Source organism: Leuresthes tenuis, unplaced genomic scaffold, assembly GCF_036924035.1.
Source record: "Leuresthes tenuis unplaced genomic scaffold, fLeuTen1.0.hap1 SCAF_21, whole genome shotgun sequence".
NCBI classification, from domain to species: domain Eukaryota; kingdom Metazoa; phylum Chordata; class Actinopteri; order Atheriniformes; family Atherinopsidae; genus Leuresthes; species Leuresthes tenuis.
The window spans coordinates 15551567-15565338 of record NW_027325375.1 but is presented as its reverse complement, the minus strand read 5'-3'; the positions used below and the strand labels follow the sequence as shown (position 1 = coordinate 15565338).

At 38.1% G+C, this 13772-nt stretch overlaps 1 protein-coding gene across 1 annotated transcript in view; it reads left to right on the top strand.

The window, feature by feature from the left end:
• The window catches only part of rxfp2a (relaxin family peptide receptor 2a), a 49635-nt gene extending 39253 nt beyond the window's left edge, over positions 1 to 10382 (top strand). Inside the window, exons 13-20 of the mRNA XM_072374403.1 lie at positions 726 to 797; positions 897 to 968; positions 1123 to 1352; positions 5214 to 5359; positions 6179 to 6274; positions 7830 to 7998; positions 9396 to 9614; positions 9799 to 10382. Coding sequence (XP_072230504.1) covers positions 726 to 797; positions 897 to 968; positions 1123 to 1352; positions 5214 to 5359; positions 6179 to 6274; positions 7830 to 7998; positions 9396 to 9614; positions 9799 to 10064 — 1270 coding nt within the window. The 3' untranslated portion in view covers positions 10065 to 10382. The remainder of the gene's footprint in view (positions 1 to 725; positions 798 to 896; positions 969 to 1122; positions 1353 to 5213; positions 5360 to 6178; positions 6275 to 7829; positions 7999 to 9395; positions 9615 to 9798) is intronic.
• The last annotated feature ends 3390 nt before the right edge of the window (positions 10383 to 13772 follow it).

The following is a 13772-nucleotide window of genomic DNA, read 5'->3' as shown; positions in this document are numbered from 1 at the left end:
TTGCAGTGGATAGTGAGAACAGCTGAGAAGACTGTTGGTGCCTCTCTTTCCTCCACAGACATTTATCATACAGGTTGATCCCGCACACCCGTCACTCAAACTCTTTACCCTCTTGCCATCTGACAAGAGGTACCGAAGTATTCGGTCCCTCACTAAAAGACTGCACAACAGTTTCTTCCCCCAAGCCACAAGACTCTTAAACACAGAGACTGGACTGAAAACATACACACCCTCAAGAATGCACTACATCACCCACCTATCTTCTGGAATAGAAGAATGTTCACTGTTCTGTGTTTACATTTCTTTGCTGCTGCCTTCTATTCACTGTTTACATTTACTTAAATGTTTTGCACATAAATTTTCACTTGTCACTTTATACTAATTTATACCGTATACTCGGTTAGAGCTGCACTGTCTGTCTTTCCCATTGTCCTCAGTGAGCTTGTCTTGTGATGTTAGCACTGCAATTATGTTTATGCACACGTGCAGGTTATGTTGTCCTGTCTTTCTATGCATGTGGCACTCTCTGTAACTCTGTCCCAGTGTTGCATGTAACACTCTTAGTAAGAGTTAATCTTCTTATAAATCTGCTTGCCACTTTTTTGTTTTTAAAAACAAATAAAATCAGACCCATAACAGAGGAATCCGAGGGTTACAGAAGACAAGGACACTTTCTCATCACACTGAGTTTTACTGAGTTTGTCATTATTTATTTCTTGTTACAGAAATATATCTCACAATCCACTTCTTCACATTTACCCAAGCCACTTCAACCACTTGACACATCTTCAGTCTCTGTAAGTACACACACTCCTACATTTGTTTGTCTGGAAGAACCTTACTGACATTGTTTGCTGCAGACTGTACAACGGTGACATATATTGTTTTCAATACAGGGCTTTGGAAGGGATTGAGATCCCAGATATCCAGACAAAAATGTTTCTTCCGATGATGAACCTCTCCCACATGTATGTGTGTTTGTAATTTTATGCGATGATGAACTATCTCAGCAGAATAAGCAGTCATTTTTTTACAACCTCTGTATGTCCTTGTCTAACTTGTTTTCCACTGTTTTCTCTGCTACTACCTTTTCATGTTGATGTGCTTCATGGCCTCAACCAGCTACTTTAAGAAGTTCCAGTACTGCTCATATGCACCTCATGTCAGGTCCTGCAAGCCCAACACAGATGGCATCTCATCATTTGAGGACCTACTGGCTAACATAGTGCTGCGGGTGTCTGTCTGGGTCATGGCATTTATTACTTGCTTTGGTAATCTCTTAGTCATCGGCATGAGATCACTGATTCGTGCAGAGAACAACCTGCATGCTGCCTGCATCAAAGTCCTCTGCTGTAAGTAAACCGCACACCACAACACATCACAGACTCTGACCGAATAAAGCTACCCTGTCCGCAAATACAGAAGAGCTAAAATACATCTGACTTTGCATATAGGAGTTGGGATTGATAAAACAATAATAACCATATAATTTTCTTTAAAAAGTGATAGTTAGATTAGAATTGTAATGTTACAGGACATTAATTAGACTGCATATTTTCATTTAGTGTTAAATATATGATGAACAAAAATGCTCTCGAAGAGGCAAGACAAAAAAACAGAAGCTGAGGCTTCACATTTGAGACAGAGAGGATAACTCTAAGGTAATAACTATCAGAAATTGAAATATAGTTTATTACCTGAGAGTTATCATGACATGGATGAACAGGCTGCAGTTATAACGTTGTGCATTTTCCGTTATTCGTGATACAAAGCACTAAAGTAAATGTCTGGATTATTATTTACTAGTTTTATAATAGGAAGCAACCACATCTTCAATCCCCTCTGAATTACAACCTACACTGAACACGGGGAAAAAGGATTGTGATGGAATCCATTTTCTTAGTCAAAACTGAGATTGTGACCTTTGTCAGTGTACAATTTTAGGATTGTAGGATAACTACATCTGAAACTTTACCAGTAGACAGTGAGCAGAGAGCATTTCTGTTCATTTTTATGTTCTGTATTTTTCATTCAGATGGCTCTTTAGTCATAGTGAAAAATATTTATAAAGGATAGGAAAGTATTCAAGATGTAGGTTAAAATACTGAACAGACGCTTTAAGGAACTTAAAGAGTTATAAAGGTTAAGATGTGCAGCAATTATTGCCCTATTGCCCTGTTCATTTTAATTCTTATCTCTACAGTTGATGTTTGCTTATAAAACAAATACATATTTTGTTATTCTTAAGTTGTTTGTCATTGTTGATAATATGTGTTGTAATGAGACACCATCTATCAAGATGTTTGTTCACATTGCCAGTAATTGTATTAATAGGGGAAAACCTGTAAGGTAGTGCTGGAGCAAGAAAACCCCTCATGATAAACATTGTTCTATTTTAATTACGCCTGTCTCTAAAATTCCTCTTTTACTTATTGTATACATTGATATATCTTAATCATGCTTGGTGTACACAATAATGTCATATTTTATTTTTTATTTTTATTATTTTAGTTCACATGATGGTTCTGAACTCATCCAATATAATTGTAGTTTCCAGCACCAAAATTGAATAAACAGAAAGACAGAAGCTGAAGTTAACAGTTAACCTGAACCTAACCTCAATCCATATCGTACAATTAATCCTAACCAGGACATTCTTTCCCCCATTTGTGTTTTGTGTTAGTACCAGGTCCTCGTGAAATATAAGAATAAAAAAAAAGGAATATACGCACACACACACATGAGTTTCTCTGCTTTAAAAGATTGGGGTTTTTCCTACGGACTGCAAGGATGAAATAATGACGTGCAAATGGTTTCTAAGTCCCACTCCACAACTGTAGTGTGGGAACATTTTGTCTTAAAGCCTTCTGAGAGAGGAGAGCCCATTAATAGAATAGAATAGAATGTATTTTATTGTCACCATACACAGTACAATGAGATTGAAATCAACTCCACATTCAGTGCAAACACATAGGCAAAACAAATATACATATCAAGATCTCAACATCATAGTGCAAAGATATGTGCAACATAAAAACTGCTTGTGCAGAGAAATATCCAGGTTGTATTTCGGTATTGTGCAGAAATTCTTATATACAGATATTGCACAGTAATGGGTTCACAGTGTTTTCAAGTGTTATTGAATATCAAATATTAAGTATTTCAATATTGCACAGTATGTGGGTAGGAGAAGTGTGGGGGTTGAGGGGGTTTGGCTGAGAAATCAGTGCATGTTTGAGTTCAGAGTGGTTATGGCTTTTGGGAAGAAGCTGTTCTTGAGTCTGTTGGTCTTTGTTCTGATGCACCTGAGGGCAACAGGTCAAACAGATCAAAGCCAGGTTGGGAGCTGTCCTTTATGATGGTTATTGCTCTGCTGAGGCAGCAGGAGGTGTAAATGTCCATCAGGGAGGGGAGAGGGCAGCCAATAATTCTCTGCACTGTCTTCACTACTCTTTGAAGCCTCTCCCTGTCTGCCTTGGTGCAGCTGCCGTACCATACAGTGATACAGTATGTCAGCAGACTCTCAATGGATGAGTGGTAGAAGGTCAGCAGCAGGTTTGATTCCAGATTGTGCTTCCTCTGGACTCTCAGGAAGTGTAGCTGCTGCTGAACCTTCTTGATGACCCCCGTGATGTTGTTTGTTCAGGACATGTCAGCGGAGATGAGGACGCCAAGAAACCGGAAGGTGTGGACTCTCTCCACACACTCATCATTGATGTAGAGGGGGGCTAGGTCGGTGTTGTGCTTCCTGAAGTCGATGATGAAATCCTTGTTTTTCTTGGTGTTCAGAGCCAGGTTATTCTCTGAACACCAGGCTGCCAACTTCAGGACCTCCTCTCTGTAGGCTGCTTCGTTTCCATTTGAGATGAGTCCGACCACTGTGGTGTTTTCAGTAAACTTGACGATTCGGTTGTTTTTGTGGGCTGGACTGCAGTTGTAGGTGTAGAGACAGTACAGGAGGGGGCTCAGCACACATCCCTGAGGAGAGCTGGTCAGTGAGAAAATCCTTTATCCAGGCACACGTGAGAGGGGGGAGGCCGAGTGGGTTTGTAATACAAACAAACCAATGACTCTTTATTACATTAGTGCCAAAGTTTAGGATCTAAGTGCAGTTTTTTGCTAACAGAGTCCAAGGGAGCCAGTTTAAATAATAATTTGAGTAATTATAATCAAATAATTACTATCTAAAATATTTAGATTATATATATAAAGATTTTTTTTGTCCACAGTCCATTTCCAATGTCTGAGTATTATAAGTTCCTTGCTCAATGAAAGAGTACATTGAAAACTATTGTTGCCAAAGTGAAGAATTAAAGAAAACATTTACAGTAAACTGCTCAAGTCTATCACAAAGACCCCAAGTAAGTTTAATTTTCATTTAATTTGAATTCATTTGGTTAAGTTTAAAGACATTGTTTTTTAAAGTGGAGCTTTAAAAAGCATTAGTTGTATTATTAAAATCACATTTTGCAGTAAGTTAATCAGAAAAAAAACATATCTTGGTGGGTTATTACACATACCACAGAAGGTTTTCTGGATATAAGGAAAAGTACTTAAAAAGGCTGGACATTTTTAACATTGTGGAAATCAGTTCTGGAAGATTTCTCCAAAATATTCCATAAATGTGTTTTTGACTTCCTTTTAAGTACATTTTTTCTTTTCTTTATTTGTGTTCTGAGTCAGTTTTTTATTTTTGCTTTTTATGTCTGTGCTGCAATAATATCCCCTGTCACTCACCCTCTCTGTGCCAGTCAGCCCTCTTTTCTTTCTTTGTAATTTGCACATAACTCCAGGCTTCCTCCTGTTCACCTAACCTTTATTCATATGGATCTTTTTCAATGATATTGTTGCTTTAAGTCCTACAGAAAGAATAAGCTGATATTATATCTGATCATGCAAAATTTGAGTATAACAGGAAAACTAAACAAATGCTCAAGATATATATATATAAAAAAGGATCTTGGCTCATTATGGTAACATTAGCATAATTAGAATTTATTTTCTCACCCACCCAACTACCTGCTTCCATACGCCATCATCTAAATCGACATGCAGGTGATTACTTTTGACTTAAAGGTAGATATTATATTGTATTGTTTAGAGTATTTTAATGAGACATTTCTGGTTTTGCTGCAGGAAGCAGAAGCAGCTTTAGCAAACTCACACTCAGAATAGTTCTTTGTAAATGGACTCTTCTATGTCTTATGATCCAGGTGCGGATTGCCTCATGGGGGTTTACCTGTTTTTCGTTGGAGTTTTTGATGTAAAGTTCCGCGGACAGTACAATCGTAATGCCCTGTTGTGGATGGAGAGCGTGGAGTGTCGCACCATTGGATTCCTAGCCATGCTTTCTTCAGAGGTACTTTAATAAACTGTATACACACCCCATTTACAATTATATGAACAAATATGCTTGCAGATAAAGGCATAATTTTTTAGAGTAAGTTCAGGGTTATTCAAAGTATGGTATGGCTTTTGCTTGTTTCAGCGCCTCATTGAATCTGATTGACTGATCTTTTCAATGTGACAAACACAATAATTTCTTTTGTTTGAACCTTTATACATTTTAACACTTGAGACCCACTTTTTCCATCCATGACACACACAGATACATACATATACATTGATGTTAAAAGCTCAAGGTGCTAAAGTGCAGGTACGTCAAAGAAGTCCTCAAAAAACAGTAATCTGTCAACCTTCTCAACCAAACCGGTGCAGTGATTTGACAAAAACCAAAGAAAATCAAGCGGCATATGTAAAAAGTAGGGTATTGACCAACAAAATTAATGTGTGGCACCCAAACTAAGAGGTAAAACAAGGACAGGAAGCTAAGCAGATAAGAACACACCACGGAAGCATCCTCTGCTAAATAAAACTGGTACTGCAACTAACCAAGGTGAAGAGGAAAAACATTTATACAAAATAAAACATAAATCAAGCAGACTAGGATTCAGATCACAGAAATAAGGCAAATACTAGATAAATACAAAACAGGAGTATTCCAACGAAATCTTAGCAAAACATTTCGGCATACTCTATAAACCATAAGGCTGGTGTTGAGTGAGTCAACAATGCAAGGATGTTGGCAACATTCAGTCTTATTATCAGTTTCAAGATAAGGAAGACTTTGAGATTTTATTACAAGGAAATACTGCTCTCATTTATTGATTTCCTGCAGGTGTCTGTCCTCCTCCTGACCTACTTGACTCTTGAAAAATTCCTGGTCATTGTCTTCCCCTTCAGCAATCTGCGCCCGGGCAAACTTCAGACAGGGGTGTGTCTTCTCATCTCACTGATAAGTGAAATGAATATCTTAATTTGTGTGTGTGTGTGTATATACTATTTGCTATTTATGAACAGTCATTCATCTGCTCTACTAAATATATAATTCAATAAATTAATTGGAAATATAGCAAAAAAAATTTTTTATGCAATAGATAATGTGAAATAAATTTCTACTTCAATTCCCAACAGCATTCATTTAATTTTGTGTTAATGTTCCTATTAATTTACTTCTCCATGATAAATACCTAAAATCGACAAAAAATTCCAATAATCTGAAGACTCTCTGTGCACAAGGGGCATGGCTAAAAATCAGTATCAGATGCTTGTGATGCCCATGTGAACAGACATGATTCTGTTATGGAAATTTGCTGCCTGAAATAATGGTCTGTGAACACAGTTCCATCCACAAATGCTGGTTAAGATCTGTCATGCAAAGAAGAAGTCATATGTGCACATGATCCAGAAACGTGTTCACATATGTTGTCCCCACTGTGCAAAAGATAATTTTAATGGATTGAAGCAATATGGAAAACTGTGGTCTGTGGTCAGACAAATTGAAAATTGAAATTCTTCTTTAAAATCATGGACAGCGTGTCCTCTGGACTAAAGAGCAGAAGGACTATTCACCTTGTTATCAGCCTTCATTTCAAAAGGCTGCATCACTGAGGTACTAGAGGGCATTAGGGCCCGTGGTATTGGAAAATTTCCCATCTGGAAAATTTCCCAAAAGGAATCATCACTGCTGTAAGACATATACAGGTTTTAGGGACACTTTTGCTCCCATCCAGACCGCATCTTTTTAAGAGAAGACAACGCTAAACCACATTATGCATCTGGTACAACAGCATGGCTTCATAGCAGAATACTCCAGGTCCTGGACTGGCTTGACGGCAGTCCAGACTTTTCACTGATAGAAAACATTTGATGCATCATGAAACGCAACAAAAAAAAAATACAACAAAGAAGTCCCAGGACTGTTGAGCAGCAGAGTCCTATATCAGGCAAGAATGGGACATAATTTCTCTTTTAAAAGTCCAGCAACTGGTCTTTTCCTTTCCCAGACATTTACAGACTGTTGTTAAATGAAGAGTGAATGCTATACAGTGGTAAACATGACCTTGTCCCTGGGACATGTTGCTGCCATCATATTGAAGATGAGCTAAATCTTTTATGAAACAATAAAATGTGTCACTTCAAACATTTGACATGTTCTCTATCATAGATAAGATATTGGTTTATGAGATTCATAAACCATAGCGTTCTGTTTTATTGATGTTCAACACAGTGTCACAACTTTGTCATTAAATGAACGTGTCCGTGTGTAAGCTCTGCCATCTGCTGCTTGTTTTCTCCAGACGGAGATAGAGTCTGAAATGTCAGTCAACAGAAAATGATCAGGCTAAACTTGATGTTTTGAGTCTGCTTTAGATGATCAAATGTCAATAAGAATATGGAAATCCAATATGTCATGAATGTTCATAAATCATTTTTACGGTGGCGTTTGAAAAGCTCTGTATCAGAAAACTTTGTTTTTCTACTGCAAGGTGGTCCTGTCCTCTATCTGGCTGATGGGATTCATTATTGCTGCCGTGCCGCTTATGAATGAGGAGGTATTCGGCAACTACTATGGACGTAATGGGGTCTGCTTTCCCCTGCACTCAGACATGCAAGAAAAACCTACTGCCAGAGGATATTCCACAGGGATTTTTCTGGGTAAATTGAAAAAAAAAAAAGTTTTGCTTTTTTCTCCTGAAAACACAGTTTTAAAATAAATGCAACTCTGTTCATGCATACACTAGATATTTCCAGGAAAGGGTGCTTATATTTAATCAGTTAAAAAAAATCCATTTAGTCCTGCAGGCTTTCTGTGTAATTGCCGTAGAATATGCAGCAAATTACATTTTTTTCGTCTTTTAAGTTACAAGATTAATCTGAACTCAAGTGTCTTTGTTTCAATAACAGTGAAGAACTTTTCATATTTGAGAAGGCTAGTATGCACTCTGAAAACACAGTGACTCGATCAACAATGCATGATTCGCCAGGGCTCTTATTACTCACTGTTCTCTCTGAGCTCTGGTGTGAAAGTTGGACATCAGTGAATTGATATTCCGTCTTAAAGGATGCCAGCATTTCATTTAAGCCAGCATTTTCATTCAATTAAGAGAGACATTTTAATTAGTGAATGTTTAGTGTTGCTTTAACACCCACTAACTTTTGGCTTTTGTCTTCAGTGTAGAAGGGTACAATCTGCATTTAGATCAAGGCGAAATGACTAGTCATGGATATTTACTGGCTTCAGCCCTGATTGGCAATGGTAGAAAAAATGACAAGCAAATTTTTGCGAGACACGCTCTGCTCCAACTGTGAAGGCAGCTACGTAGTTTAAAACATTACTGACTGAAGTGAAGCTCCAAAACTTACGCTAGAAGCCCTAGCCTGCAGATAAAGATACAAGATCGATCCGTTCTACCAGTGTAGATGGGAACAATCAGCTCATGATCGGTCCAGGTGTATAGAGCTGGCTTCTTGAGGCCAGTTAAAAGTAATATTTGAAAATATTTGTTTCTTTTCAAGTTAAAGTTGAAAAGTTAAGGTTTTACATGAAAACCTTTTAGAAAATTAATCAAACAAAAGCAGTACTGTCATGTGTTAAACATTTGATTCCCAATCAACTGTTTGCCAGATCAGGGGTTCAGTGAGTTGGACTAAACCATCACACTGTATATGCAGTCATCAAAAGTAACTCCATCTCAACTTACAGGGACATTAAAGTGAGGATTACTCATTGATTCTTCTGTATCATTAATCTAACAATATGAAATACACTGATGAGCCACAATATTAAAAGTTGTTCTTGATCTTGTTCCAATGCAAAGCACTGACATGAGGAAAAAGACCAAAAGGCCTGTCCAAGCTCCCAATATTTTGTGTGAATTAGTATCCCCAGGACATGGCAGAAGAAGCCCAAGCTTATTTTTCCGCACAGATATTTCTATTAATTTTGATCAATGTAATCGCATTTTTGTTGGTGACACTTTACAAAAGTAAAAATGTCTTTATGCTTCTTCCTTCTGTGAATACGTGTGTGAATAGCTTGTGCATCCCTTTAGGTCTTAACCTGGTGGCATTCCTGGTGATCGTCTTCTCCTACTCCAGCATGTTCTACTCCATCTATAAAACTGGCATAAATGCAACAGACCTAAGGAGCAGACTGCACAGAGATGTGGCTGTGGCTAACAGGTTTTTCTTCATTGTGTTCTCTGATGCCCTCTGCTGGATTCCCATATTTTTAGTCAAAATTCTCTCACTGTTGGAGGTGGAGATACCCGGTAAGAAATTAAAAAGCCCCTTCTGAGACAGTTCATAACATTAAATTGAGCAATTCAAACCTGCATAATTTTGAAAATGATCAATTTATTGTTCATAGAAACTTCTGCTTATATAGCAGCAAAAAAACACATGCAAATCCAGCTTTAAATTGTCGATTGTTTGGCTTCTGCTTGCCCTTTTTAGGTACAATTTCAAGCTGGGTTGTCATCTTCATCCTTCCAATCAACAGTGCCTTGAACCCCATCCTGTACACTTTGACCACGAGCTTCTTCAGAGAGCAGGTGGAAGTTTTACTCTGTCGCTGGCAGAGAAGACATACCCTGAAGAAAGACCGCAAAAGCCTCACCTCCTCCACAATCTTCATGGAGACGCCACGGGCACCTTGCTGCCAGCCACCTGCCTATCTGCAGCAGGCTTCACTGATTGGCGCCGATCCTCGTTACGCCTGAAGAAGCATTCTATAAACCGTGCCATTTTGTACTCTACGGGTCATGGGCCTATACCTTGCTACATTTTTAGGATCCCACATGACAACAGCACTGTTTAAAAGGGACAAGCCTCCATGGGGAAATTAACAAAACTCATTGTGCTGTTTCATCATGCTCTGATATTTGAGAATGTGATGCTTTTCTCTCCATTTATAAGCTAAAGTAGCACCTTGAAGTCAGGAGTCTCACTCAAAGTCACCTCTACGTGTGGACATGAGAAACAAAGGCTTAAACCACTGACCCAACATTTAGTGGGTGAGTGTCCGTGTTTGAGTTGCAGCTGCCTCTGTATTTACATGCACATGTAGCCATACTCTTTATATTTTTCAGAATGAATTTGCAATAACATTGTAAACTCTGAGGGTGATCACATGGGACTACAAATTTCTTCAGTAAAACAAGAAAAATGCCTAATGCCCTTATAGTCCTCAGCTGGTACTTAAAGGGGAACGCCAGTATTTTTAAACCTAGACCTTATTTCTGGCATGAAATACGTTTATTTACTCACCGAGAACAGTTTGGCGAAAGTCGGCGTCCTTCGGAAGCTATTTAGATAACTTGTGATTCATATAACGGAGTGAATGGGGCAAAGACGATGCAGCCTCTAAATAAGGCATTATCTGTCTTTGTTTCACCAATACTTTAAGACAAATGAATGAACGAACGCATACTATTGCTCTGTTAGCACATAGCCACTGTTATGTCGCTACTTGCAGCTATAGGAGAGCTAACGGAGGGAATTCTACACACACCTCTACAGGGACGACTTCATCGACACGCATGGCTGCAGCACAGCTCATTCACTCCGGTAAGAACGTCCATCTTACTCAAAGTCGTCGTTCACGTTGTCAAAATTTGATAAATATCCTTCCATGTTGCACAAAACTAGCAGTAGCAAACTCTGTCTGAAGTTAACCGACTGCCACAGAGCAAGGAGTAAATAAACTGTGGCCGCAAGTAGCCACATAACAGCACCTATGAGCTAACAGAGCTATAGTACACATTCGTTCATTCATTTGTCTTAAAGTATTGGTGAAATAAAGACAGATAATGCCTTATTTAGAGGCTGCATCGTCTTTGCCCCGTTTACTCTGTTATATGAATCACAAGTTATCTAAATAGCTTCCAAGGGACGACGACTTTTGCCAAACTGTTCTCGGTGAGTAGATAAACGTATTTTATGCCAGAAATGAGTTGTAGGTTTAAAAATACCGGAGTTCCCATTTAAGAGACTCCTGATTGAGTTCAAAGAGTTGGGAGGCATTTCCAAATATCTCTTTTATCTCACGGCTACAGACACTGTTTCCTGTGGAGAGACTGAACAACTGGGCTCATAAAAGCTCATTACACAGCGAGAAATGGGTTCAAGGATAAATGGTTTCTGATGCAGAATTTTAAAAAAAGAGACAGGACTTGGATTGTCTAAAATGTAGCACTGAAACTTTGTTTATGGAATTCATTTGCTGGCACAATGTACATAAAAATGCAAATCAGCCTTTTGATTTTGTTTTCATTCACTGTGCAGCAAAATCCAGCTTCTGTTTGTTTTGTTTTTACTTTGTCTACCAATTAAAATGCAAATGCAGTGTGACTTTTAAAGCCAATGTAATTTTTGTATCCATGACATCATTTGATAATGTAATTAAATGAAGGTATATAGTTGTCATGCATTATGGCAAAATAAACAACCCATGGTATTTATTACATTCTTTTCTTCAAATGTGTCTCTGTCTCTGCTTTTGTTGTCATCCTCTTGTTCTGTAATTTCTCCTTCATCAGTGTATTGGGTTTACAGACCTAATTAGCATTCTTGATTAGATTTCGCTTTGCACTGAAATGTGAAAAGAGGCTGCAAAGGACAGAGCGTTGATGGGTGTGACCTTGCAAAGATATTCTTTAGGTGGCACAAATTGAATGTTGTGCAGCATTTTTCATTGTTCTTTGCATGTTGATGCCCAGGTTTGTCATATTTTTCTTGTTCTGTGACCAATATAATCTTCTCGACTTTTTGTCACATTTTGTTTATGTCATCTGCATGTACAATGTCTGCTCTGACATGTTTTAAGCTTTAACAATATGCTGCAGCATCTGCATGCCATTTACTCAGGCTTAATTTGTTGAGTTCATATTGTCTGGATTAAAATGTTTTTGGTTAAATCATGATATATTTTGGTTTATGCACTTATTGACAGATGGGGACCTAACTACTTGGACTGTTCTGGTTTTGTTTTATATTTGGATTTTTCTGAATTCTTTCTTGCCTTTCAACAGCTGCATTAACTCAATGACAATCATTAAAAAAACTAATAACTGAGGAAGAGTAGAAGAATAGAAGTAAAGCTATAAAGCTGAATAAAAGGGTGCTTTAATTGTCTTTCATTTTCCACCATAATGAAATGGGAAGACACTTCCTGTCATGTTGTATTCATGTGTATATACTTATTTCTATTATATAAAATTTGGTACAAAAAGCTATCTTGTTAGTGTATTTTCTGTATGTGGTGGTGTTTTTTATGGATTCAACTTCAAACACTTATTTGTGTTTACTGGTTGTATTAGGTTTTGACTGAAATAAAAAAAAAACAGACAAGAATAAACATGAATTACATTTAAACATTTTTCCATTCTGTGCAAAAACTAAACTGCACTTACCTGTAAAGAAGTCAGTGTGTCATGTATAACACTGACTAATTAGACAACATTTTGTACCCAGAATTATTTTGTGAGCACAGCAGAGAGCTTGAGCTCCTAAAAACTTTCCTTAAATCCATTAAAAAGCTGCACCCATTGCAAGCTGAGTGAGAAAGTAATCTCTGAAGAGGTACTGATTTTAATCAAGGTAAAACACTCTTCAAGATTATATTCTGCATTAACTGTTAGCTATTAAATCTACAATAATGAAACTGCTGTGAAAGCAAGCAAAGCTTTCATTGCTTTAAAGGCTACTTGTCAGAAATAAATGATTTAAGTCCTAATTGCACAAATTAGGCTGTGAAGAAGGGACCATTTAAAAGTACAGGCTAAAGGAATTAAATGTGTCTCAGAAAGATACACATATTTGCTCTAGTACAGCTATAGTTCTTTAATCACGTCATAATGTTCTGCATCTTTCCCTAGCAGGTGTCCTGCCCTTGGTTTCCCATTGATTGGCACAGCAGCAAACCAATTGGAAACGCGTCTTGCCTCAGTTTGTAGCGCTTTAGCATCCGATTGGTTGCTATGGGCGGGGCACTGTCATCCCAAGCAGTGGTGCTGTCAGCCAGGGCGGCACGATTCCTGGAGGAGAGAGACGAGGCGGATTGATGAAAACAAGCCACCGAATCACATAAACAAAGAACTTGTGCCAGGAAATGTTCCTGTAGTGGCCAAAGTCGACACAGAAGAGGTACTGTTCAGTTTAACATTGAATTGGTGTTTTGTCTGGTGGTTATTTTCATAGCTCTGTGTTGGCCACAAAGACAACCAAGCAATCCCTTCTTGTAATATCGATAGCTACGAATACCAGGGTTTATACCAGCTGCTAGCCACCTATGTAGCCATAAGCTCAGCCGGTTTTAGCTGTTGGTACCCATTGTCGAGAAGAAAATGTGGCAAACATGAAAACATTGTCTTGTTTCCTTGACAGCGCTCATTCAGTGAACAATACAGCGTTGCTTTGTGGGGCAGACC